The sequence below is a fragment of the Ambystoma mexicanum genome, chromosome 13 (genome assembly GCF_040938575.1).
Source record: "Ambystoma mexicanum isolate Mex_15411 chromosome 13, UKY_AmexF1_1, whole genome shotgun sequence".
Lineage (NCBI taxonomy): Eukaryota > Metazoa > Chordata > Amphibia > Caudata > Ambystomatidae > Ambystoma > Ambystoma mexicanum.
Window position 1 is genome coordinate 586,254,509 of NC_090938.1, and position 25,081 is coordinate 586,279,589.

At 49.8% G+C, this 25,081-nt stretch overlaps 1 protein-coding gene across 3 annotated transcripts in view; it reads left to right on the forward strand.

Moving 5' to 3' along the window:
- ETV4 (ETS variant transcription factor 4) overlaps nucleotides 1-25,081 on the forward strand; it is a 132,644-nt gene that overhangs the window by 94,241 nt on the left and 13,322 nt on the right. For all 3 annotated transcript variants that reach the window (XM_069634410.1, XM_069634409.1, XM_069634411.1), the window contains exon 11: nucleotides 1,379-1,551. In XM_069634410.1, the coding sequence (XP_069490511.1) occupies nucleotides 1,379-1,551 (173 nt within the window). The remainder of the gene's footprint in view (nucleotides 1-1,378; nucleotides 1,552-25,081) is intronic.

Genomic DNA, 25,081 nt, shown 5'->3' on the forward strand with positions numbered 1-25,081 from the left:
TTGTGCCTTCGTCCTGGGTTCCTGAGACTTTTTTAAGTTTAAAGACCCCTGTTCCGGGATGAGTAGCTGGTAATGTGTATTATGATTCTGTTGTGCTGCATCATCTTTCCTCTCCTGGTTTGCCACCAGAGCCATTCAGCCGCCTTCTAGGATGATAATAAAAGTTTAGGATTTAGCTATGTAATATGAACGTATAATTAAGATTAGGTTAATGGCCCGAGCACAGCAAGGTACTTTAGCAAGGTCTTCTCAGGGCCCATAACTGCCTGTTTGGTCCGAGGTCTTGCTCTATATGGCTGTTGGCTCTATTAAAAAAAAAAAAGAGATCTGCATGGAGTGGTTGCTGGGAACTGGCGTGATGAGGAGGCCGGGCATGGCTTCATTAGCAGCTGGTCTGAGTCTTCCAGGTGTGGCCCGGTGAAGACTACATACAACGCATGGGGGGGGCGCTTCATTTGATGACCATGAACACAGATGACTCTAGAGGGGTCTCTCTGAAAATTAAATTTGGCATATTGTGCTTGTGCACAACGGGCTCAGTATCTTCGACAGTCTTTCCTTGCTTTAATGATTGCAGTGGTGTAATACATGATGGTGTGCCTTGCAAGTGGGACCTTGGATTCCAGCAAACACATCAGTGCAAAGCCATAGACTCCTTGGGCTAAGCGGGCTCTACCTGAATGTGAGGGCTTCACTGGAGAGGCTTGATTATGCCTAGGGGTGTTGCTAGCTCTGGAAAAGATCTGGCGCTACACTGTCGGGGCTTGGCACTAGCTCCCCTTTTGGTTGTAGCACCGGAGCTTCTATCCAGGACTACAACCAAAAGACCCAGGGCTAAAGCCCCCTCCCGCCCTAGCAATGCCTCTGAATTTTGCCCCAGGGTGTTTGCAAATGTAACCTAAAAAAGCCTAATTGCAGGCTATGCTCCTGTAATCCTTGGCTTATGTGGCTGACGGTCCTGCATATATTGGCCGGCCAACCTGCAGACCAGGATCTGTGAATCTGTCCATATGGCCTATTACTCTGCCTGTACAAAGTTACCCTTTAAGCGGACCAAACTGCAACACCATTTTCAGGCAAAAGCTATGCACGCTTCACAAAACTGCACGTTAAGTTTGTGTAAAAACCTTACTATTGGGTTATGTTCCCTTTGCTAATGTGTACTATCAAGTGGATTTGGGAGGTTCTCCCCCTCCGCCCCCCCAGACACCCTAAAATAATAATAATAATAAAAAGCATGATATTGGTGAGTCGGTGCTTCTAGTTTTTCTAGTGATGGTCTGTGGTTCGTGCACCATAAATAATCATTTTGACTTGTGACCATAAAAAATGCAGGAGAAATTGCAATGCGGTGGCTCAACTTCTGTTCCTTTTGCAGCAGGTGATATCAAGCAAGAAGTAGGTGCATACCGCGAAGGTCCTCCCTACCAGCGCCGTGGATCCCTCCAGCTCTGGCAGTTTCTGGTAGCGTTACTGGATGACCCAACCAACACTAACTTCATTGCCTGGACAGGCCGGGGAATGGAGTTCAAACTCATCGAACCAGAAGAGGTGGGTAGCCTTGGTTCTTAAAACAAATATGTTGTAGCTTCTCAGTGATTCTAGCAGGCTTCATTTTCACTGTCTGTAACTACCTGTGCCTTGGTCAGTTGTATGGGCCGTATTCTTTGCATCTGGGGCTCTGCATGCGTCTTTCTGGACCAACCCACTGCACTGGTAAAAGCGTGGAGTCTGGCATTTAAGAGCAGTCGATGGCAGGATAATTTTCTTTCTTTTTGTGGTCAATATGCATACATATATCTCAACATCTCTGGTAACCTGGTTGTAGCCCACAAACCTGCAGGTCACGGGTTCAAACCCGGGCAGCATGTACTCCAGAATCTCAGAATTTCCTGGGCTAGAAAGTTAGGATTGTGACTTTCATAATACCCTACTATATTTTTAAAAATATTTAAGGTTTTTCCTATAGCAATATACAGTTCATGGGCATCGCAGGACTGGGACAATGTGCAGAGGAGGTGAAAAGGGGCATCTTGCACACATTCAGGTGCCCTTGCAAGAACAGGGTGCACACTTATTTATTTAGCTAGAAACTAATCTATAATCTTGCACCAACACTTTTGTATCTGCCCACATGCTTTTTTAATTGCTACATGAATTTAGTCTTCCAATTCGAGCCATAGTATTGCTTGAACCGAATCTGACAATTGATTCTGCTTGTGTGCCATATCGATCTATAGGAATGTTTTCAGCAAAAGCAACGAAATACTTATTCTGTATTTATTTGGCTATGCAGTTTTATGGCGAATGGGCTTTTGTTCTTTTTCAAGAATTTAGGAAATTAATTATGCTGCCTGTTCTGCTTGGTTTAAGTTTTTTTTGTCTAAATCCTTAAGTTTGGCTCGCCGGCTGTTTTTACCCAGTCGCAATACTTGTGGTTGTGATGATGGAGGGAGCAGTTAAATGAGATGTTGTGAGTTCATGGAAGTGCATGTTAATGCATGCTCTTAACCGCTGCACATCCTCTGAGGCTTGATCTGTAATCTCCCACAACATTAGCTTCCTCCTTGAGCTGCAAAAGCTTTTAAGCCTTTATTAGAAGTGATCCACCTGCTTGAATTCAGTGCCAATTTCGGTCGAAATGCAATCGGATTTCCCCTCCTGAGGCTGTGGGGGTTCCAACCTTCTGTGGCTTAATGCCGGCCTAGAACTGATGGTCTCCTTGTACACACGTTTTCTGGTATACATTGCTTGCTTACATTTGGGGCCTTTATTTACAACTGTCCAGAGAGGAGCAAGACGTTTGTATGTATTCACTCACTAAATCATGGGGCATGCAACCTGCGGCTCTCTGTTCGAGCTACGCTCCTAGGATGACTGGACATTGAATATATTGGTGTGGGGTGATGGGAGTTGTAGTACACAACATCTGGAAAGGTGTAACGTTTGCTCACCACTGAAAAATATCTTTAGCTCAAAGGATGGACTCCACGAAATTCCTGATTTCAAAGTCTGCTCTTTTCTTAAGCTGTGTAAAAAGGTTCCCCATTGCTTTAAACTGAAATTAATCTATGTAAACTGCATTGGAACAGATGGGTGTTCCAGAAGCAAAACACCAAGCATCTATAATTCTTATGGTGGCACAAGTTATTGATAAAACTCTGGCTATTTGCCAACATGCTCAATACCAAGAAAGGTGTCAGTCCAGAGCAGGCTCACCCGCTGGCTTTACTTGTATCCAGGCTTTCGCCAGTCAAAGAAAAGAGTGGGTCTTTTAGTCCATACCTTCTGCAGCTGTGCTGCCCAGACTGTGACCTGGTGGCCTATGGGGGACACAACTACAAATTGGAAGTATGAGTTATAAGAAGATTGCATTTGTAAATGCTGTTGTAACATTGCGTTCTTAGTGTTACATAAACCTTTTAACACAAGAATATAATGGAAAACATTTTAATACATCTCATTTACTCTAAAAATATTACTAAACATTCCCCATTCATATAATTCATCCTAAGATCATAAAATACATTATAAAATCACACTTTAGGGAGTTAATAAAATATAGAATAATTACAGAATTACAAATCAAAGAAATAGCACATGATTAGATGTGATCATTATTAATTGTACTTAACTGATTAATACAATCCAATATCCTCAACCAAATATAATAAATTGTATAATTCAATAGCATATAGTTCCCCCAAGTATAACCTACTCAACATTTCATCATAAAAATGTCAGTTCGTCGCAATCGTAGGTAACACCTTTCATAAAGTTCCTTAATTCAACAGTTTGTTAACAGATGTCTGTTTCAATCTCACCTAGGCAAAATCTACACAAACGTAGGGAGTTTGGTATCTTTTCAATGCACCAGTTCTGGAAAGAGTGGGAAGAAGCTCCTACCTTATTATCATAATAAATCTTATCTTCATGTTTTGACATTTTATAATATCACAGGGCCTATCAGCTGGAAACGCTTGCATTACATAATCTTCATATTCTTTATATTTGGTTAGATATCTAATGTCACAAATTTTATTTTTTAATTTCTTTTTCCACCCCTGCTACGTTAGTTTCATTATCAATATTAAAACCAATTTCCTCAAAAATAAAGACGTCCTTATTCCATCCTCGAATTGCTTGATTTTCTACTCCGAGTAACCCCCTTCTTGAAATTTGAAAATCTACAATTCTGCTCATCCATTTTGCTTCTCAAATGTACATAAAATATACCCATAGCTAGTTTCTAGTATCCACCTTTGTGTCTAGGTCTTCCTCAGTCAAAGAAAGAGTGGGTCTTCTAGTCCATATGTTTCTGCAACTGTGCTGCCCAGACCATGACTTGGTTGTCAATGGGGGACAAAACCACAAATTGGAAGTATGAACTAGAAGTCTAGGTTAACTTAATTTGTACGAAAATGTCATTTGTAAATGCTGTTCCAGGCCCTTGAGTTGCTAATGCCCTTTAAACTTGTAACACAAATGTTCAAAAATGAAATTGCATACATTTTCTTTTGGGGGGGTAGAGGGGGTAAATTCACATCTGTTAAGTTTGTCCACTTATTACAGGGAATCCAATGGTGTATTTTACTTGTTTCAATAGTAGAACACTGTTTTGCCTTTACTGCCACCATCATGTCTTCTTTCCAGGGTGTAAAACACTTTTTCCACTTCTCTAAGTGACCAGACATCTACTCTTAGAAATGTTTACTCCGTCTTAAACAGATTGGAGTAGTAGACCATGACAAGTGTAAACTGGGTAGAAGCCTACAAGTTAGTGAAACGTGCACATGCAATTAGTTCCTAAGGGTAATTTGCAGTGTTTCCTTAGAAGACCTTATCACTCATGCATGTCTCCATTATTGCTTCGTACGCCGGTTTTCAGTTTTCTTCCAGCACTGGTACTCACTTATTCATTCCGCAAGGATGAAGGATCAGGTTGGCCCTGCCGAGAGGTGGATTTGGGACTGACTGGTTGTTGATGGATCTCAGCCGAGTGAACTGTTGTATCTGACCCATATGATGAAGGTTAGGATAGCAAAGTTAATTTACTGGCACCCCAGCCACACCCCCTGCCCCTCGAACCTTCGGGTCATTCAACTCCTTCTGCATGCTTCCTAACCAGAACATTTGACCGCATCTCCCCCATCTAAACAAATCTCACTGGCTACCCATCCGAGCAACCTTGAAAATGCCTGCAGCGCAAGCAACTACTGCCCGAGCACTAGCCTACCTAGCCACACAACTCGCACGCTCAGGCGGGATTTGCTCTTTGAAGCGCTAGAACTTGCAAGACTAAACTGCTAAGCAAAGATGACCACAAAAATGTCCTCTTACTGCCCTTCAGCCTCATAGAGCACCATTCCAGTTGCACAACTCTTCAGCTATGGACAACCTTCTAGACTGTTTGGTTTGTTTTTTTTTTTTTTTTTTTTTAGCTGCTCTGCCGTTACAGAAGGACAAAGACCACCCCCTAAGGAGTCCCAATTGCTAGGTTAAATCCCTTCTGCATGAAACCACAAGCAACATGCGTCTGCCTCACTGGCATAGTCCATGTGGTGTGGCTTTGATCTATATACACAGCAAACTCTGGCCCTTCTGCATATTAAGTTTGGTGTCACACCTTACAAACGATGCCCAATGTCCACAAGGTATGTAACCTAGGAGTTTGTTCTGGACTGCCACTTAGAAGTTTAAATAAGGACGATTGCATATGGTCTTTCCAGTTTGTAATAGTATTGCATACTAAAAACGAGTGTTGCCCAGCGCAAGGTCTGGTTCTTTACTTCGATTGTGGCAGTTAATTTTCCTGAAACTCTCAGTGCCTATCTTGGATTTACCATTCCCTTCTGGCCAAGATCCACGACCCACAAAGCCATGTGCAATTATTCTGCAATGCTTTCACGTAGCCTTTGTCAACTCCAGGCAAGTGAATCCCTTTATTTTGAGTGGAAGAGGGGCCATTTTTCCTTTTGGGGCTCATTTAAAGTGGACCTCAATGTAGCAGCTGTAGCTACGTCGTCTTTGGGCATTTGATCTGAGAATGGCTAATTGGCAAAATGTCGGTTATAATCGATGTGAACCGTGGGTGTTAGTTTAAAACCTATATAACCTGAACCTAGGCTTAACTTAAGTAAACTGGGAAAGCTGCCAACATCCCATGCAGATTTGTGCCAAGATGTGCTTTATTTTTTATTGTCTTTACAGTTTGCACCAATGGTGTTTTATGACGTTTTTTTTTTTTTTTATCCTTTCAAGTTTCAACTCCAATATTTTTTATAATTATAAATGATTGAAACCCTCATTGGTAAGATGGGACTGAATCTGTTTCAAGCCTGTCTCGGTGGGCCGCCACAAATAACCATGCTGACTCTGGTAGTAAGTCCAAGGGTCTTTTATTAGGACTTCATAATGACTTGTGCCAAGGGTTCTCTGGGTTTAGCAGCTTCTTTTTTGTCCTTTCTCGCTTTCTTTCTCTTCTGATCCTTCACTTTTATTGGTCTTTCCAGATATTCTCCTCTGACCGAACTACAGTCCCTCCCCCCCTTTGATCTGACTCCTTCTCTCACGTCTTACTGTTGCTACCTCTGTTCTTTCCACCCACTCTACTTCCTTGACTCTTGCTATTCTGTTATTATCTACTCTTGCCACAAACTACTCCTATTCTTCCATTACCTGGGGCTGTTACTACGCTCTCTGTGACTGTTCTTACTTTAACACTATACCTTTTACTACCCACTCCTGTCAATCTGCCTCCTTGAAGGCCAAATCTTGCCCCAAAATATCCCTGGTGGCTAGTGAGGGTTACACTGGCCTACAGGGAGGCCTTCTTGAGACACTGCATTGACTTGTGGAGTCTCTGCGGCGTCCCCCCTCATCTGCTGCGGTGTTGAGCCACTCGCATCACCCCCTTGATGCCTGCAATCCAGTGTAGCGTGGCCCCTGACGGGTTGTTCCATTGTCCACGACATTGCACAGAGCGATGCCGAGTAACTCCAGCCTCCCTCTGCTCTTTGCAGCAGCTCCTCCACGCTGGTGCTCCTGTGCCAGGGACACTGCCATCATTATTGCAGATTAGGCAGGGAGGAGGATGTGGTCTGTCTGCATGAGCACCGTGTTGTATTTGGGGTGGCTTCCTTCCTTGACAGTGCCTGCACACAGGCCCCGTCGCACCTGGCTCACCCTTTCCTAGTTCAAAAACACAAGATCTGCGGGCAAATGTGAATCCACAAATTTGGGAGCCATATGTATACAGGTCGTACTGTGCTTTGCAGCCCCTCTGCTTTCATCTCCTATCCACCGCCCCTGTGACACTCATCATCTCCCTATATTTTCTAATTGCTGTACTATCACCCATCCTCACTCTCCAAGTCTGGAAGAAAAAAGCAAAAACCCATCCTGACCACTAACCCTGGCCTACCTATCGCAGACAACTCTCAGACGGATCTTCACTGATGTCCTCCTTTCTGTCCCCTCTCCAGATTTATGGACTCCTCATCTCTACTCACATCTACACCCATTAATGGTGGCACTGGATGGGAAGTACTCTTGGCGGGTTTCGCATCATCCAGGTGTACCACGCCCCTTCACCACTCCTTGGAAATCCTTCAAAGGTGGTGACCTCTTGCATCTAGCCACACTTGATGATCGTTATACCATCCAACACTCTGCCGACATCTTGAAGACCTTGATCACCATATCCTCTTTCCAAGACGTGGTTCAATGCCAGCTCAGCCACTGCTTTTGACTCTCTTCTCCCTGATGGCTATAAGATTATCTTTAGCCTCACCCTAACCGTGCTGGCTTTGGGGTTGCTCTGATCTTCCTTGAGTGGTCCCTTCCCTTTTACCCACCCAGCCTTACTCTTCCTTTGAGAGCATGGTTTGCAAGCTTGTCATCTCTCTGACATCCTCTGACCATTGCCACGATCTACAGGCCCCTTGGCTCTACTACCCTGTTCCTCTCTGAATCTGTTGATTTCTACTCCTCTCTAATCACTTCAACATCCACCTTGACTCCTCAATCATGGCACCCACTCCGTGACCTCTGCACCTCGCTCTTCATTCTCCCCTCTGGTCCTACACTCTTGATGCTTTCGTCCACACTGAGCTGTCGCTCTCACCCCCACTCTCCTGATCTGACCTCTCTGCCCTCTGACCGCACCTCCCCCCATCCCTGCCAACTTTGTTCATGAACATCCATCTGATGAAACTAGTGTCAGCTGCTGCCTTCGCATTCACCTTCATTTGCCCCTCTCCCCCACTAAAGACTCTTATCTCTGACTCTCAGCAACCTCCATCTTTGATCACGAATACCCTCGCTATTCTTGCCCCAGTCATGAGGATCCACCTGAAACATGCCTCCAAGCGCAACACCTGGTATGACTTTGCAGCCCTGAAACACAAGGGCAGAGGGAATTGGCAAACCTCAGGTTCTCCAGCATGGGGTCTGGCATGGATTCACATGCTCATGAATATTCCCCGTCGTCAGGCTGGGAATCCTCGGTAAAGAAAAAACCAGTATCAGTTTCGTTCTGATCTGTCTTTCGTAGTAATAACCAATCACTGGTCTCTGCGTCATACTGACCACAGCCAATGACTGCCCTCTACCTAAGCACCGCCTCTGGCAGCCATCTTCAGATTTTTACCGCACGTTCATGTGTTGGGATCCTGGTGCTATTGCTCTCGAGCGTTAGTGCTATTTTTTCGCGTTTTTTCACAAAAACTCGATTTCTTTCGGTCAAAAGAGCCTCAAGCTCCACCGATCCTACATCCGATCAACGGGGACCCGTGTCGGATTCGTCTGCGCCCCTCAAGGGTGAAGATTTCGTCGAGCTACACTTCGGAGGACTCCAGAAGCTTCTCAGGCCCGGCTCGGAGATGGCCCAGGAGAAGGGAAGCTCGACGCCCGGAAAGCTGTTCAGGGTCTGCCCTGGATGCCAGCTGCAGAACGTCTTTAAGGAGGACGAACACTCTTTCTGCCTTTACTGCCTTCATGAGGACAAGACGCACGTGGAGAAGGACTGTGCGTTTTGCGGCAACATGTCGGAACGGACCATGAAGGACCGCCATCAACGTCTCGCCAACTGGCTGGAGGGTAAGAGCCCGTCTGGCGAGAAGAAGAAGAAACCCGAGCGGTCTTCTAAGACCTTTGAGGGCGCCCCGGCGACGGGGGCCCAACATAAGGCTAAGCACCGCGAGTCCGCTGGCACCGGGAGCGCCGAACGGTCGGGCTCTACGGGCGCCAGGCAGGGCGCACCCTCCCCGGCACCATCAACCACGAGCCAACGCTCTGGGTCGGGTAAGAGGAAGGCCGAGCACCCGGCGAACTCCTGGAGAGGCCCCGGTCGAGCTCTAAGGCAGAGGAGGAGCGTGGCAGTGCCCCCTCCCTCAAGGATAAGGCGGTGAGCGCACCTAAGGTGGTGAAGGCCTTGATCCATCCGACCAAGCCCTCTATCGAAACGGTCGCGGCGGCCCTGGCTCAGCCTGTGGAGGCTGCGCCAGTGGTGGCGACCTCGGGGCCCAGAATCTCCCTGCCTCCTCGGAGGGAGTCTTCTTTTGTGCCCATCGATAGGACCCCCGTGAAACCCCCCGTGGGGAAGAAGGGGGGGGCAGGGCGTCGTCGTAGATTCGGCCTCAACCTCAGAAGAGGAGCTGATCGAGGTCTTAAGCCACGGCCTAGGCGTGGAAGAAGGCCAGCCCGTCGGAATGGACCCCGACGCAGGTGACGACGACGACGACATCGTCGAGGATACCGACGGGGCCCCTGCTCGCCCGTCGGATTCCCCTCTGCCAGCGCCGCAAGACAACGCGGCGGCCATTTTGTTGGCCATACAGTCCTTATGCTCCGAGATAAGGACGAGACTACCGTTACCGACGGAAGAACCTTTCCCGTCGGGGGATCCAGAACCGGGACCTTCTGGTGTTCCCCCTACCAAGAAAAGAAGGATCCATCCACCACCTCCTTTTCAACCGTCGCGCCCCGTCCAACCCTCTCCCCCGTCCACCCGAGGGGATGATACGGGGACTGACACGGCAGCGACGGGTACGGACGACGAGGCATACGACGAGGATATTCCGTCGTCGCCTCCCGCCAGGGCTTCTCCGCCCGACGAGATCGGATCTTTCCACTCCATGATCTCCAGGGCTTCCGAGCTTTTCCAACTCTGCCCTGAGGAGAAGAAAAAGGAAGGCTTCCTTTATCAGCGGCGCGAGGCCAAGAGGAAGACGGTCCTCGCAGTGCCCCTGTTGGACGACATTTGGGATGAGGGCCTTTCCCTCCTCAAGAACCCTTCCACGACGCCAGCTAGAAGAGACCGGTACGAGAAGAAGTACCGGGTCCCGGACACGGCCCCCCTGTGCCTCCGGGCACAGCCTACCCCGGATTCCGTCGTCTCCGCGGCAGCCAGGAAGAAAGCGGGGGGGGGTGCGGCCTCCACATCGACTTCCCCGCCGGACGGCGAGGGAAAGAAATTGGATGCTATGGGACGTAGAGTCATCTCGTCGGCAGCGACGACGATTAAAGCGGCCAACGCCTTGGCTATCGTGGCTCGCTACGACAGGGAGCTCTGGTACAAGATGGCTCCCCTGCTGGATTTTCTGCCGGACGACAAGAGGGCGGAGGCCCTGGAGATCCTGCAGGAAGGTGAGGTGGCCTCGGACCACGCCATCACCGTGGCGACGGACATCGCCGACACTGGGTTCCGCCAGTTGGGCAACGGCGTTTGCCTTCGACGTCGTGGATGGCTCAAAGCTACGGATTTCCGGCAGGACGTCCAGAACAGAGTCCTGGACATGCCCTTCGACGGGAACAACCTGTTTGGGAAGACAGTGGACGATTCCCTTCAGGCCATCAAGGCGGATACTGAGACGGCCAGGGCCCTCGGAGTCCTGCAGCAACGTCGGACGCTCTTTCGGAGCAGCGGAGGCAAGGGCGCCTCCAGAGGTTCCGGCGGCGGTTTCGCTTCCTACCGTCAAGCGGCCCGCTCGTCGTCGCAAGAGGCCTACAGAGGACGAGGCAAGTCTAGCGGACCCCGCCGTCGTCGCCCAGGAGGTCAAGGCGGCAAAGCCGCGTCCAAGCAGGATTGAACCGGCTGTGGGGTCGGGCCCCCACCGGAGCACCCCGGTGGGAGGCCGGCTGGCGGGCTTCGTCAGCGTGTGGGAGTCCATCTCCACCGACCGTTGGGTTCTGGACGCCCTGGCCCGGGGTCACGCGCTCGAGTTTCAAAGAAGGTGCCCGCGTGTCCCCCCCCGTGGCCAGGAAAGAACTTCACGTCCCTCAACTTCTCCTGGAGGTAAAGGCGATGCTCAGAAAGGGCGCCATCGAAATCGTCCCAAAGAGGCTTCGGGGCTCCGGAGTTTACTCGAGATACTTCCTCGTGAAGAAGAAGACGGGAGGATGGCGCCCCATCCTAGACCTCCGACGTCTGAACAAGTTCATCAAGGCGCAGAAGTTCCGGATGGTCACCCTCCAGCACGTCCTGGGCCAGCTGGAGGAAGGGGATTTCCTGTCGTCGTTGGATTTGGAGGATGCCTACTTCCACATTCCCATCCTAAAGGGGCACCGAAAATTCCTCAGGTTCGTGGTCCAAGGGCGTCATTACCAGTTCAGAGCCCTCCCCTTCGGACTACGGTCGGCACCCAGGGTATTCACCAAGTGCCTCGCACCGGTGGCGGCGCAGCTGCGCCGCGAGGGGATCCACGTCTACCCCTACCTGGACGACTGGCTCATCCGCGCCAAGACGAGGGAACTCGCCGTGGTTCACACGGCAAGGACCGTCCAACTCCTCACGGACCTGGGATTCTTCGTGAACTACGCCAAATCCCACCTGGTGCCCGCGCAAGTCGCACTGTTTCTCGGAGCGAGGCTCGACACAGTGTCCCTTCTGGCCTCCCCGTCGGAGGAGAGGACCAGGACCATCTTGGGCAAGGTGCAACGGATGTTGGTGGCCGACGCGGCCAAAGTGAGGTCCATCAAGTCCCTCCTCGGGATGATGTCTTCCTGCATCTACCTCATTCCCATGTGCAGGCTCCGGATGCGCCCGTTGCAAGAATTCCTGGATGCGCGCTGGATCCAGACGACGGGCAGCTTCGAGGAAAGGATCAAGCTCGACGAGAACTTCCGACGAGCGATACGGTGGTGGGGCACCCGCGCGCATCTGACGGCGGGCATGGACTTCCAGACCCCAGCCCACCAGGAGACTGTGACTACGGATGCCTCCCTGGAAGGGTGGGGAGCGCACACCGAAAATCTGCACGCAAAGGGACTCTGGCTCCCGACGGAGAAGTCCCTGCATATCAACGTCCTGGAGCTCCGTGCAGTGTTTTGGGCCCTCAGGTCCTTCCTTCCGTCCCTCAAGGGCAAGGTGGTGAGGATCTTCACCGACAACACCACCACCATGTTTTACATCAGGAAACAGGGCGGAACCAGGTCCCCAGCGCTGTCCAAGGAGGCGCAGGACCTGTGGCATTGGGCCGTCGCCCAAGGGATTTTTCTGGTGCCGTTTCATCTGGCAGGGATAAAAAACACCATCGCCGACTCACTCAGCAGGGAGCTGCGCTCGTGCCACGAGTGGGAACTACGGCAGGATCTGGTGGATCGCTTCTTCCGACGGTGGGGCACACCCCAGATCGACCTGTTCGCGACGGCGACGAACACCAAGTGCCGGAGGTTCGCCAGCGGGTTTCCCCAGACGAGGAGCATGGGCGATGCTTTCTCGTTCCCCTGGGAGGGCCTGTTCCTCTACGCGTTCCCTCCCTTGCCTCTGCTAATCCGGCTCGTCAACCAGCTCAAGAGGTCACGGTGCAGGATGATCCTCGTCGCACCTGCGTGGCCGAGGCAGATATGGTTCCCGGACCTTCTGGACTTGTCAGCGTCCCCGCCGATCAAGCTGCCGGCGGACGCGGATCTACTCTCCAGGGAAGGAGGCGCCATCCTCCACCACGACCCGAAGTCGCTGAACTTGCAGGCCTGGCTCCTGCAGCGCTAGAGTTTGGAGGATACGACATACCGGCCGATTGCAGAGAGGTTCTTGCAAAGGCCAGGGCGTCCTCGACTCTTAAATGCTACGGACACAAATGGAAGAGGTTCTCTGTCTGGTGCCACGCACAGAAGATTAACCCTCTACGGATTACGGCTCCCCAAGTGCTGCCGTACCTGCTGACGCTGGCCAAAGCTGGTCTGGCACACGCGTCCATCAAGATTCATCTTGCTGCGATCTCCCGATACACCAGAACCACGGGGCGGACGTCCTTGTGGTCTCATCGTCTGGTGAAAGAGTTCATGAAGGGACTGTTCAGATCGTTCCCGCCGGTGAAGGCTCCGGCCCCGGCGTGGGAGCTCAACGTGGTGCTGACCAAGCTCATGGGACCTCCGTTCGAGCCTCTGCACTCGGCCCCGTTGAAGTTTCTATCGTGGAAAACAGCTTTTCTTGTGGCCATCACCTCCGCACGACGAGTGGGAGAGATCCAGGCCCTTTCCTGCAAGGCCCCGTACTTGACTTTCCACGACACGAGGGTAGTGCTCAGGACGCACCCCTCCTTCATGCCCAAGGTGCCGTCGGACTTCCATCTCAACGAACCCTTGGTGTTGCCTGTGTTCTTCCCGTCGCCTTCGTCGCCGGCTGAGAGGACTTTGCACTCGCTGGATGTGGCTAGAGCGCTGAAGTTCTACGTAGACCGCACGAAGTGTTTTCGGAAGACGTCACAACTCTTTGTGAACTTTGGACCTGTCAATCAGGGGAAGGCTCTCTCGAAGGCTTCCATTTCCAGATGGCTCTCCGGCTGTATCATGTACTGTCATCGGTTGGCAAACCGACCGCTGCCTGGCCGTCCGAGAGCCCATTCCACCAGAGCGATCGCAGCTACCACGGCGTTCCTATCTGGTGTGCCCCTGCTGGACATATGCAGGGCTGCTACGTGGAGGTCGACGCACACCTTCACGAAATTCTACTGCGTCGACCGGGATTCCAGGGAGGAGTCCAGGGTCGGCCAAGCAGTGCTGCGCAACCTGTTCGCCTGAGGTGAGCCTGGTGAGGAGGTAAGATGCTTAATGTTGAGTTTATGTGATGCTTAATGTTGAGCCTTTGCCACCTCCCGTGGTTGTGCATGTGTGTACTGCTATGTATTCTTTATTCATGAGCATGTGAATCCATGCCAGACCCCATGCTGGAGAAGGAACAAGTTACTTACCTGTAACTGTTGTTCTCCAGCATGGGTCTGGCATGGATTCACATGCGAACCCTCCCGCCTACCCCTCTGCGGCTCTTCACTTGGTCATACTGCCACTTCACGTGCTTCCAAATCTGAAGATGGCTGCCAGAGGCGGTGCTTAGGTAGAGGGCAGTCATTGGCTGTGGTCAGTATGACGCAGAGACCAGTGATTGGTTATTACTACGAAAGACAGATCAGAACGAAACTGATACTGGTTTTTTCTTTACCGAGGATTCCCAGCCTGACGACGGGGAATATTCATGAGCATGTGAATCCATGCCAGACCCATGCTGGAGAACAACAGTTACAGGTAAGTAACTTGTTCCTTATACCTCTGAAAAACTAGCCTGTCACCTGCTCCAAAGGCAATAACGGCTACTCTCCATTCGCTCCAAGAAAAGGGCCCACATTTAGGCCTGTCTCTGGTGCATCCAACAATGCTGCTGAACTCCTGTCTCCTCCTCCTCTCTTCCCTCCCAGACCCTCTGCGACACACTAGCCACACACTTCACTGCAAAAACTCAGGGCATCCTGAGCACCCTTGTTTCCTTTCCCCACTCCCTGCCTCCTATGGCCTAACCCCCCCACCCCCGCCTCATCTCCTATCACACCCGATGAGGTCACCAGTTGCCGGCTCCATGAAGGTCTCCTCCAGGTCTCCCCCCTGTTCCTCCAAAACTAATTGGCTCTATTGCCCCTGCACTTGCTGATTTCTGCAACCCCTCTTGGATCTTCCCCTCCTCCCTCAAGCACATACCCCAAAAGCTCACTGTCTCCATAGCTCTGGTTCTGTCTAGGCTGGACTCATGCAACAGCCTCTATCTAAATCTGCCTGCCTCTACTCTTCTCCCCCCCCCCCCCCCCCCTCTGCAACTCATTCAAAATAGGATTAGAGACTTGTCCCTGGCCTCAAGCCTAGGGATTGTATCTCTCCAGGACTGAAATCTCTGCACTGGCTCCCAGTGGCGGCAAGGATTAACAAAACCCTCTGCATTGTCCACAAAGCCTTCTGGGGCCTGGGACCTCAATACCTTCAACTCTCTTCTTAAATATCTTCCCTCTCAAGCTCTTTGCTCAGCCGCCTCCAACTCCCTCAGGGTTAGTCGCTTCTCCAGGCAGCGAGTTGGTGGTAGATCTTTCTTCTGCTGGGGCCTCCCTCTGGAACAGCCTCCTTGCCTCTCTGAAACTTGACGAGAACAATCTCCGGAAGCACCTCAAGACCTTCCTCTTTGCTTCTGCTTTCTCTCCTCCTTTCCCCTGCTGATCTCCTGGCTGAAACTGCACTGGTTACCTGGCTATCCTCTGATCTCGGGCCCAGGTCCCCCCCTCACTGCCAGTTGCACTCCTGCACTGCCGCCCTGGCAGCCCTTGCACTCGTGGACTGTTTCTATATCCCCTTAGCCCCTACTACTAGCACTTGCCACCAGCTGGTTGCACATTTATTTATTGTTCCGATTTATCTTACTGTTATCCTATGTACTGCACGGTCCCCTTCCCCTGCACTTGTGCAATCTCAATGCCACCTGGCCTAGTAGGATCGCTGTCTGTCGTCCCTCTTGCCTCGTCGCGACTTGAAACACTTGTGTATAGGTGGATTATAAATGCCATTTCATATCACTCCCTTCTGCAGACCTGTCTTGTCCATTTAATTACCATTACATCCCTTTCCTTGGGGAAACTCTTGGAGAAGCTACTCTGACCTCTGACCCCCCAACTGACCCAGCACACTGAACTAGTTGGTGGCCTACACAGCCATCAATCTGGATTCCGAGCATCCAGAGGCACAAACTGCTCTTCTGAACACCTGTGAGGAACTGCTTGCATCTCTTGACTGCAACTCTCCAGCTGTTATCATTCTACTTGATCTCTCCTCTGCATTTGATACCGTCAACCACTCCACCCTCATCAAACATGATACCCTAGTTATTTGAGCAGGCACTGGACTGGCTGACCTTCCTCAACGACCGTCCGTCCCAGGTTTTGCTGGGCTCTTTCTCCTCCCCACCTCTGCAGGGCTCTAACGCTTTCTCCTTGGCTCTTCAATTCCACCTTCTTCCCCAACTTCCAGTGTTCTTCAGATGACTCCCAACTTGTCTTCTAACTTCCCTCTGATCTGATCCTCTCCTTACTTCCTCCATAATCCCCGACTGCCTATCTGCCATCCAATCCTGGTGTACTTCCAGTGATCTCTCGCACAACGCCAGCAAGACTGAGATCCTTCCTATTGGAACTCCTGCTCCTTCTTTCTCCCCCCCCCCCCCCCCCTCACTCTGGCCATTGTCTATGGGTTCTCCCCGCCTTCTTCATCTGAAGTCAGAAACCTTGGAGTCATCTTCGATCCTCTTTCCTTCCTCCCTCACATTCAGGACTTTGCCAAGAAGGCCCACTTTCAAAACCACCTCCTCAAAGGAATGCTTCCTTGCCTCACTTCCCCAGAAGCGCTGTCTCTAGAGCTCTGGTTCTCTCTAGACTACTGCAATAGCTTTTCCTCAATCTATGCTCTTTACAGCCCCATTCAGCAAATTCAGAATAGGGCTGGGAGACATGTCCCTGGTCTTGAGGCCAAGGATCACATGTCTCCAGCGCTAACAGCTCTCCATTGACTCCCAGTTGCTACAAGGATCAAATCCCTCTGCATCATCCATAAGGCTGTCTGGGCCCAAGGACCAGGCTATCTAAAACTGGCGCTCACTAAATACTCTTCCTCCAGATCGGTGTTCCTCCTGCACCAACTCTGTGTGAAGTGCTTCGCTGAACAGCGAGCTGGTGGCTGATCATTCGTTGGCTGCCTCCTTTTGTCTTGAGCCGAATCTCCTCAAATTCCAAAAGCTCCTCAAGACCCTCCTTTTTCACCTCCTCCTTCCCTTCCTGCCTCATCTGCTAAACCACAAAGTTGCTGAGATTGGTGATCAGGGCCTTTGTGTCCTCCTGAGTCCTGGCCTCACACACCCAATCGCCTTCACCCTCCACCCGGTCCCAGCACTTGCCTTGGCACCCGCTGGCCTGTGCCACCACGGGCCACACTTATTTATTGGCAGCTGACCACTCTCACCAAGTCACTTAACATCTGCTTACTCCCTAGCACTTCCCTCTTTGGTAAACCTTGTCTTAACACCCCCAACCCCCACTTCCTCATCCCTTCTCTGTGCACTTGCACATTCTGAAGGCTCACAAGACCTAGTAGGTCTGACTCCTTGTTTTATTTGGTTCTCTTTCCCATGTTCCCGCCCTGTGGGTGCTTTGAAACACAATTTACTTCCTATAGAAGTGCCTTACAAATGGCACAATAAGTCGGAGGGTTCAGCCACTCATCTTCTACTGACCTAATGGCGATTTTCACAGAGGGTTGACACTGAATCCCAACTTTACAGGCATTCTGGCCTCGGCTACAGGAAGGCTCTCAATTTAAAATTATTGAAGCAGTCCACTTTGAGCTTTGGTCAAACGTCCATTTCCAAAGAGAATTGTTAAGGTTCTATTCATATTCAGACGTGCCCATTCATATATTTTTAACAGTACAACTTTCATATATTTATGTACACATCATGGTATTAAGCTTTTTTATTTTTTATTTTGGGTAAAATACATGTGCATTGTGTTGCTCGAGTGGCCCAATGTGCACTTGATTGAGCATCTCGTGGATAAGAGAACCTGCATTGGCTAAAGAATATCCTGGCAGAAATAGCATAAAATACCTTTTTTATAGCAAAATTGATTTGGATACAAATTTACCACTTGGGTCATGTTACTGGTGTGTGTATACCGCCACATATGCTGCGACAAGAAATATCAAAGTGCACTTTTTATCCCAGAGTTTTCTTGCCAATGAGAGCGATGGCTGAACCCTTGGAATCATCACTTCTGGCATTCCTTGGGCAACCCTCCAGACAGTCGTATTCAAACTTTCCATGCCAATACAGAAGGAGAAATGTGCAAATATAGCTCGGCTGAACCCCAAAAGGGCAGCCTAGCCGACTATTTGACATCATTGCATATGGCCACCATCATCCCCAGATGTTTTGCTTCAGCGGGGAACCCCGGTGAGTTGTAGCCTTGGGTTCCCAGTAGTTGCTAGATTTTTTATTTTGTTGTTGTTGTATGCAGCTGGCTTTGTTCTCTAGGCAGGTAAAGATTTTTTTTTCATGCAGCTGACAGGGCGCCGCCTGATCCAAAAGTAAAAAGGCATCTGGCAAGTGGTGAGGGAGGACTTGTCAAAATGAATTCCTCTTGGGTTATTTTCAATATTCTACACAAACCGAACGGTTTAATGGGAACATATACTGTTTAAATGTATATTTCAAATGCACCTCTGACCCGATCGTTTCCAGGGCACCTTTTTAGGACATGGACCATATGATTGGGATAATGTTTCTTTTGAGAGGCGCTCCACATTGCTCCTGTACATCCTCAAATGTTAGTTGAACCCAGAGTGATGGCCCCTGGAATATTGCAGTTGCGGTGGAGGGCTGTCCCGAACGACGCAAAACAGGCTTCTATGGTTACATATAGGAACTACTAGTTCAGACATTTTGGCTGCTGCTCTTTCTCTAGGATCTTATTTTGCTTCAATTTCTGTTGAGGAGGTGCACGTGTTTTGGGTTGGGTGATTAACCAAAGCCTTTACCTTTAAAGCCAGACGGTCTTTTGAAAAGTCAACTGATGTGCCACACTCCAAATCAAGAGTTTATCTTCCTTCCATATATACATATTGTACTTTTTCTTTTTATTTTTTTTAAATTCCAAATATTACATGTTTGCACTCCAGAATATATTTGGTTTTCTTGGGGGCCAAAATCGCAAATTGGCTGGGATTTGAAGGGTTTATCCTTTGCATTTTGTGAGACTCAAACCCCCTCCCCCCCTACACATTGGTTTGTTATACTGCACTCGAAGTTGTCCTTATGTGTATGAATGTATGTTGCTGCGGTTTGTTGTGCACCCGATGGCACAATGGAGGACATCTGTGTTTTTGTGGGGTTTTTCACCGATTTGCCAATCCTGTTTATGTTGGTCTCCGGGGAGAGCAGTAGGTCTACACGGGGTGGGGGGGCGGGGGGGTGACTCTAGTGGCAAAGTCAGTGACGCCATTGAAACTGGCGGCCTGCATTATAATTGCAGGTTTGCCCTCTTTACCAAATTATGTTCCCTGGCAAATCACTTTCCCGCTGACGACTTTCCTGTAGCTTGGAAAACGGAGGCCTCACAAATGACTCCTGTTTTTCTGATGGGCTCATGATGCCCTGCAGAGGGCAGTGGTTCATGATGAAGGGTAGAGTTCAAGGGTGTCTGACCATCTTGACTGTGGCCTGCCTCCAGGTGCATATTCGGGGAACGTGGAGGAGTGGCGTTGACCTTGTGCATGCATAAGTCTGAACGGCCGAGAACCTATTGAGTATTGAGCTCTCATGACCTAAAGGAAGTATTGGCGCACCTGGCAAAGCTCCTTGCTTGCCCCCACCTTATTAATTGCATGCTGGCCAGACATGATTGTGGAGAAGAGAAATATGGCTCCCCAGTGCTTCACCTGCTAGTGGCGCCCTTAGGCAACTGGCTGCCTGCGTAACACTGTCCAACCACACATGCAAGATTTATCCATCGGTTGCCGCTTGCCTGAAGCTGGCATGTGTTCTTGCTCAGGTATTGGGTAGTTGCCCCTCCCGTAACACGGTGTAGCCAAGTAGAAGTCTGTATAGGATCCTATTGTGCTCCCAGCCCCTTCCACCTGCCGCCCACTGATGGATTGCCGCGTGAATCTTATATTTTTAATAGCATGTTCATAATGAGGGGATGTGACGCAATCGTGCTCCATTTCCCTGCTGAATGCGAATGCTCCCACCAGGGAGATGAGGAGCTGCGTCATTGAGCGTCCTAGCAGGCAGTGCTCGCCACATGAGGCTTTCATTTCAAGTTAATGCTGGTAACCCGATCTGAACCTAATGCAGTCTGTTGGGGCAAGGCCGGCAGCCTGAGAAGGTGCAACCGCCCCACCTGTGTGACTCCAAGCCTCGTCTTTGGGGAGGCCCCCCTTTTTTTGTGTCGGGGGTTCAGCCCCTCAACTATTGACCGTTACCAAATGATAAAGCATCTGGAACTAGGCCTGCACCCAGTGATGATGCTTACTGACTGTGCTGGGTATCTTAAAGTGTGCCCATGCACATCTATGGAAGGCAAGGCATTGCAAGCTTATCTACATGTCCAGTGTCCTAGCGCTTTCCAAGCCTGAAGTGTGTATCTCCCAGACCTTGTGGCATCAGAATGCATGTGTCTGTGCAGCCTAAGCCCCCCCCCTCTCTAAAGGAACTGTAAAGAATATATGGGGCGGGGCCACAGTCTGGATTACACAGTACATCTTGGTGTAGATTTGGGTCTTCACCCCAATGCCCTCGGGACAAGACCCCACTGCAAAGCAGCACCTGATTGTCTGTAGTGTATGCCATCAGGGGGCCAGCAGCAGAAGCTCGGTCATATGTGGGATTGAGGCCAAGACCACATGGAGAATTGGCGCAAGCAGTGGGATATCTACTCTGTACCAGGTCTGCAAATTCCATGTGTGTGTGTGTGTGTGTGTGTGTGTGTGTGTGTGTACACATAGTGTACATTATGCATTCTTTGTATTGCCCTTTCCCTATTCACCAAACTCTAAACGCTCATGACACTGTCCCTAGTTGTGACACCATCTCACAGTAGCAACAGTGTGGTGAATGGCATATACATGTATCTGTTATGGCAGATAGAACCGCCCTGTGTAGCCAGTGTCTCAAAGCTAGTACTTGAGAACGGTGTCTGGCGCGCCCATCGATTTCAAATTACTTGAATTATTTCCCTGCCACCAGCATCTCCCTCCCCCACTCCCTACACTAACACCCCCCACCCCCCCCCCCCCGCCCATTCTAAGACCAAACCCCAGATGCACTTTGCTATCCCTGGGCTTCATTTTTCTCCAGTCCTCTGTGTAAGATGGTAAGAGTTTCCACATATTTCTCTGCACTTTGTAATGTGATGTTGAGCTTTTGTGGAGGAATGATTGGACTGTGGTGGTAGGCACACACCTACGTGGTGCTACAGAGGTCAAATCATTGATATGATGTACCAAGTTGTCTAATTTATTATTTATTTGAATGTTTAAAGTTTGGTGTTGTGCGTGTTATATAGCCTCTGTCCCATTCCCACAAAGTTGCATGATTGGTGCATATGCTCCATTCCATGGAGGTGAAAATTCTGTTTCAAAAACGAAAAAAGCGCGATTAGAAAGGCTGCTCATATTAGTCTTTACTAAATCAACTCCGTCACACACGAGTGTGCACAGGGGCTGACTGGCGCGGCCAGTTGAGGGAGGTCGCAGAAGCGAGGTAAGTGTGTTTTCTATGCGCGACTATGGAAGAGGGCGGGGTGGTGAGTGATGAACGGGGGATTGGGGTGCACCCCCTGATTTTCAGACTCTCCACCAGGAGAGCGTTGGGGTGGGATCGCCTTGGGGGGGGGGGGGAGTTGTGGGATGGAAAATGCCATATTTCTGCATTTTAAAGGCACACGTTCGGCCTTAAAAATAAATGTTTTGTGTTCGGCCTTTAAAATGTGGAAAATCATAGCGCTGCACTCCCTTCCATGGTTCTATCTATGGGGCGCATCTACCATACCCCTGCCACGTGAGCTGTCTCATAAAGGCCATAGCATTGCACATCTACCATGCCCAGGCGATGCAGCGCTAGCAATAGCCGATACATCGCATCAAATGCAGTGCATATACACAGGGCAGGTATGGTGACGCCGATACATCGCATCAAATGCAGTGCATATACACGGGGCAGGTATGGTGACGCCGATACATCGCATCAAATGCAGTGCATATACACGGGGCAGGTATGGTGACGCCAATACATCGCATCAAATGCAGTGCATATACACGGGGCCGGTATGGTGATGCAGATACATTGTATCAAATGCAGTGCATATACATGGGGCCGGTATGGTGACGCCAATACATCGCATCAAATGCAGTGCATATACACGGGGCAGGTATGGTGACGCCAATACATCGCATCAAATGCAGTGCATATACACGGGGCAGGTATGATGACGCTGATACATCGCATCAAATGCAGTCCATGTACATGGGGCTGGTATGGTGATGCAGATACATTGTATCAAATGCAGTGCATATACATGGGGCCCGTATGGTGACGCCAATACATCGCATCAAATGCAGCGCATATACACGGGGCAGGTATGGTGATGCCAATACATCGCATCAAATGCAGTGCATATACACGGGGCAGGTATGGTGACGCCAATACATCACATCAAATGCAGTGCATATACACGGGGCAGGTATGGTGACGACGATACATCGCATCAAATGCAGTCTATGTACATGGGGCCGGTATGGTGACGCCGATACATCGCATCAAATGCAGTGCATATAAACTCGGCAGGTATGGTGTCGCTCGCCCTTCCTTCCAGTAGGGTTTTTGCCTCGTTTAGACCCACTTCGAACACAGAAAAGCCTATGTTTGAAGGGGGGAAATCCCGCTCTGGTGCGATGGCTCATTAAAGGCATCGTGGCTCTTTAAATGGGCTAGGAGTGGGGCACGAAGTCCATGTCTTTTGACCGTGTGCAGACCATACCTGGGGTTTATTTCTAACCCCACCCCCCTTGGGTAGGCAAACATTTCTGAAATGTGAAGCTTGCTTTTGTGTAAAATGAATACGGAGCGTGCCCCACGTCTAAAAGGGACGTGGATTGATTTAAACTGCAATTACCAGCGATGTAGTTTCTAATGCTATAATGTTCCAAACAGGGCAATAAACTCTGATAATGGCTCGGTTATGTGCCAGGAGCATCCATTAATGTCAGGCGGCGATTTATGGCTATTTAGCGCTGTTCTAACTAAACCCCAGCGCTGTAGCAGATGTTCTACAGATGGTGGGTGTACGGCTGCCGTGTCAGGTGAAGCCCTCCCTGACAGCCACCTGACTGGCCACAAAGGTTCATTTTTATTCAAAATTTTGTCATCTTCGTATACTGCACTGCTGGGTATGGATCGGTGCATGTCGGCTGGCCGTGCGAGCGGAACTTGCCCAGTTCACTGGGACGGTGGCCAACGTTCCAGTTTAACTTAAAACCTGTTTCCACTGAATCCAGATTTTGGACCTCATTTGAGCGTTCTAGATAATTCCATTTCCTTCTTGAAACCAGGCATTGGTGTCTGTTGGCTTTGATTTTCTTTTAACACTACAGTTGTGATTTCCTTCTGCCCCAATTCAGGCAAGTTGAACAGTCTAAGGCTAATTTTTGTTTTAAACGTTATTGCTAATACATGGTATTTCAAGTGTGTGCAATTAACGCGCATTTAGTCCATTCAAGGAACCTGAAGCGGATCATTGAATTGGGATTACAAAGTGCCAGTATCAGCATAATGTGCGCTGTATGATGTGATAGTTTATATAGTGCCTATACACAATGGGCCTCATTACGAGGAATGCAGTAGAGGGATAATGGCGCCGGTAGAGCTGCCGGCCCCGTTATCCCTCTACCACCCCATTACGAGGTCTGCTCGCGGGACCAGCTAAGGACATCTGGTAAAACCTGGGTCCTTAGCGGCACCCGCGAGCCGACCAGGATGCTAGCAATGGGCCCGTCATTAACGGGCCCGTTGTTAGCATCCTCCCCATTGAGCCCTATGGGGGCTCAAATGGGAATGGGATGTACTGGGTCCGGGTTCCTGGAATGGGGAAATACCAGGCCCTCCAAGGTCAGAATAGCCTGCTATTCCCCCATTCTAGAGACCCGTACCCGGTATGGGGGTAGCCATGCCGCTTAAAGCGCCATGGCTACCTCCATACTTGGAATGAGGCCCAATGTGTTTTTAAAGCGCTTCAAGACAAGGGAAAATACAATGACATTTGTACAGGCCATGAACAGTAAGCATGTGAAATTAACTATCGTACTCGGTCTGATGACATTTCAGATGGTGTAGAGTGAAGACCTAGATAAGGGAGGGGGAGAGTGGGAAGGAAATGGAAACTCGGGCTACTAACGTACTAGGCCTGAAGACTTGCTAAGTGGGGGGGGGGGGGAGAGCATCAATCTGGAAGGCACCAGGTGGGCGGGGCTTAGGCCAGGTGACCTGGGTCCACTTGCACCTTCTCCCCATCTGCAAAGGAAAGAGGCTAGACGGTATGGTCACAAATGTTTTATTCAACGTGTGTGTGTGTGTGTGTGTGTGTGTGTGTGCGCGCCTCCAAGGCTACCCCTAAGCAGCTCTGAGCTAAACATGTGGATGAGCCAATGCGCAAAGTTACTTTGGTAGAATCTCTTGATACAGCCAATTACTACTGGTAACTTCCTTCTGAATCTGCCCCCAATTCCTCGCAGTACCTTGTATCGTCTGGATATTGCTGCATGATCGACCTGCAGCGTTCCAGATATTTTGGACTGGAAGGCCTACAATGGCTTACCTTTGACTGCGGCTAGCGCTAGTGGGTGTTTGTACAAAACCGCATGGAAGCCGAAGATTGTAGCCCTCTGCTCTTGGTACTTTGTATACCGATGCGCAAGTCTTAGTTGGTGAATGCGAGCGTTTAATTGCAGAAACCGCTAAACGTGTGACAATCCATGAACCTATGGACCAGATCGGCATTATTGCATTGAAATCGGGACACTGCAAGTCGGGTCTTCCATTTGTTTGCTATGCATGTTCCACTGTTTAATTGTAAGTTCTGAGTATTTAAAGTTGTTCCAAAGTAAAACTAGGACTTGACGGGGGCACTTCCTACTTTCAATATTCTACATGTGCAGGTAGCCTTCTGTGTTTATGCATTTGGGGACTAAGGCAATGGATGCTTGAAAAAAATAAATCTTAGTGAGC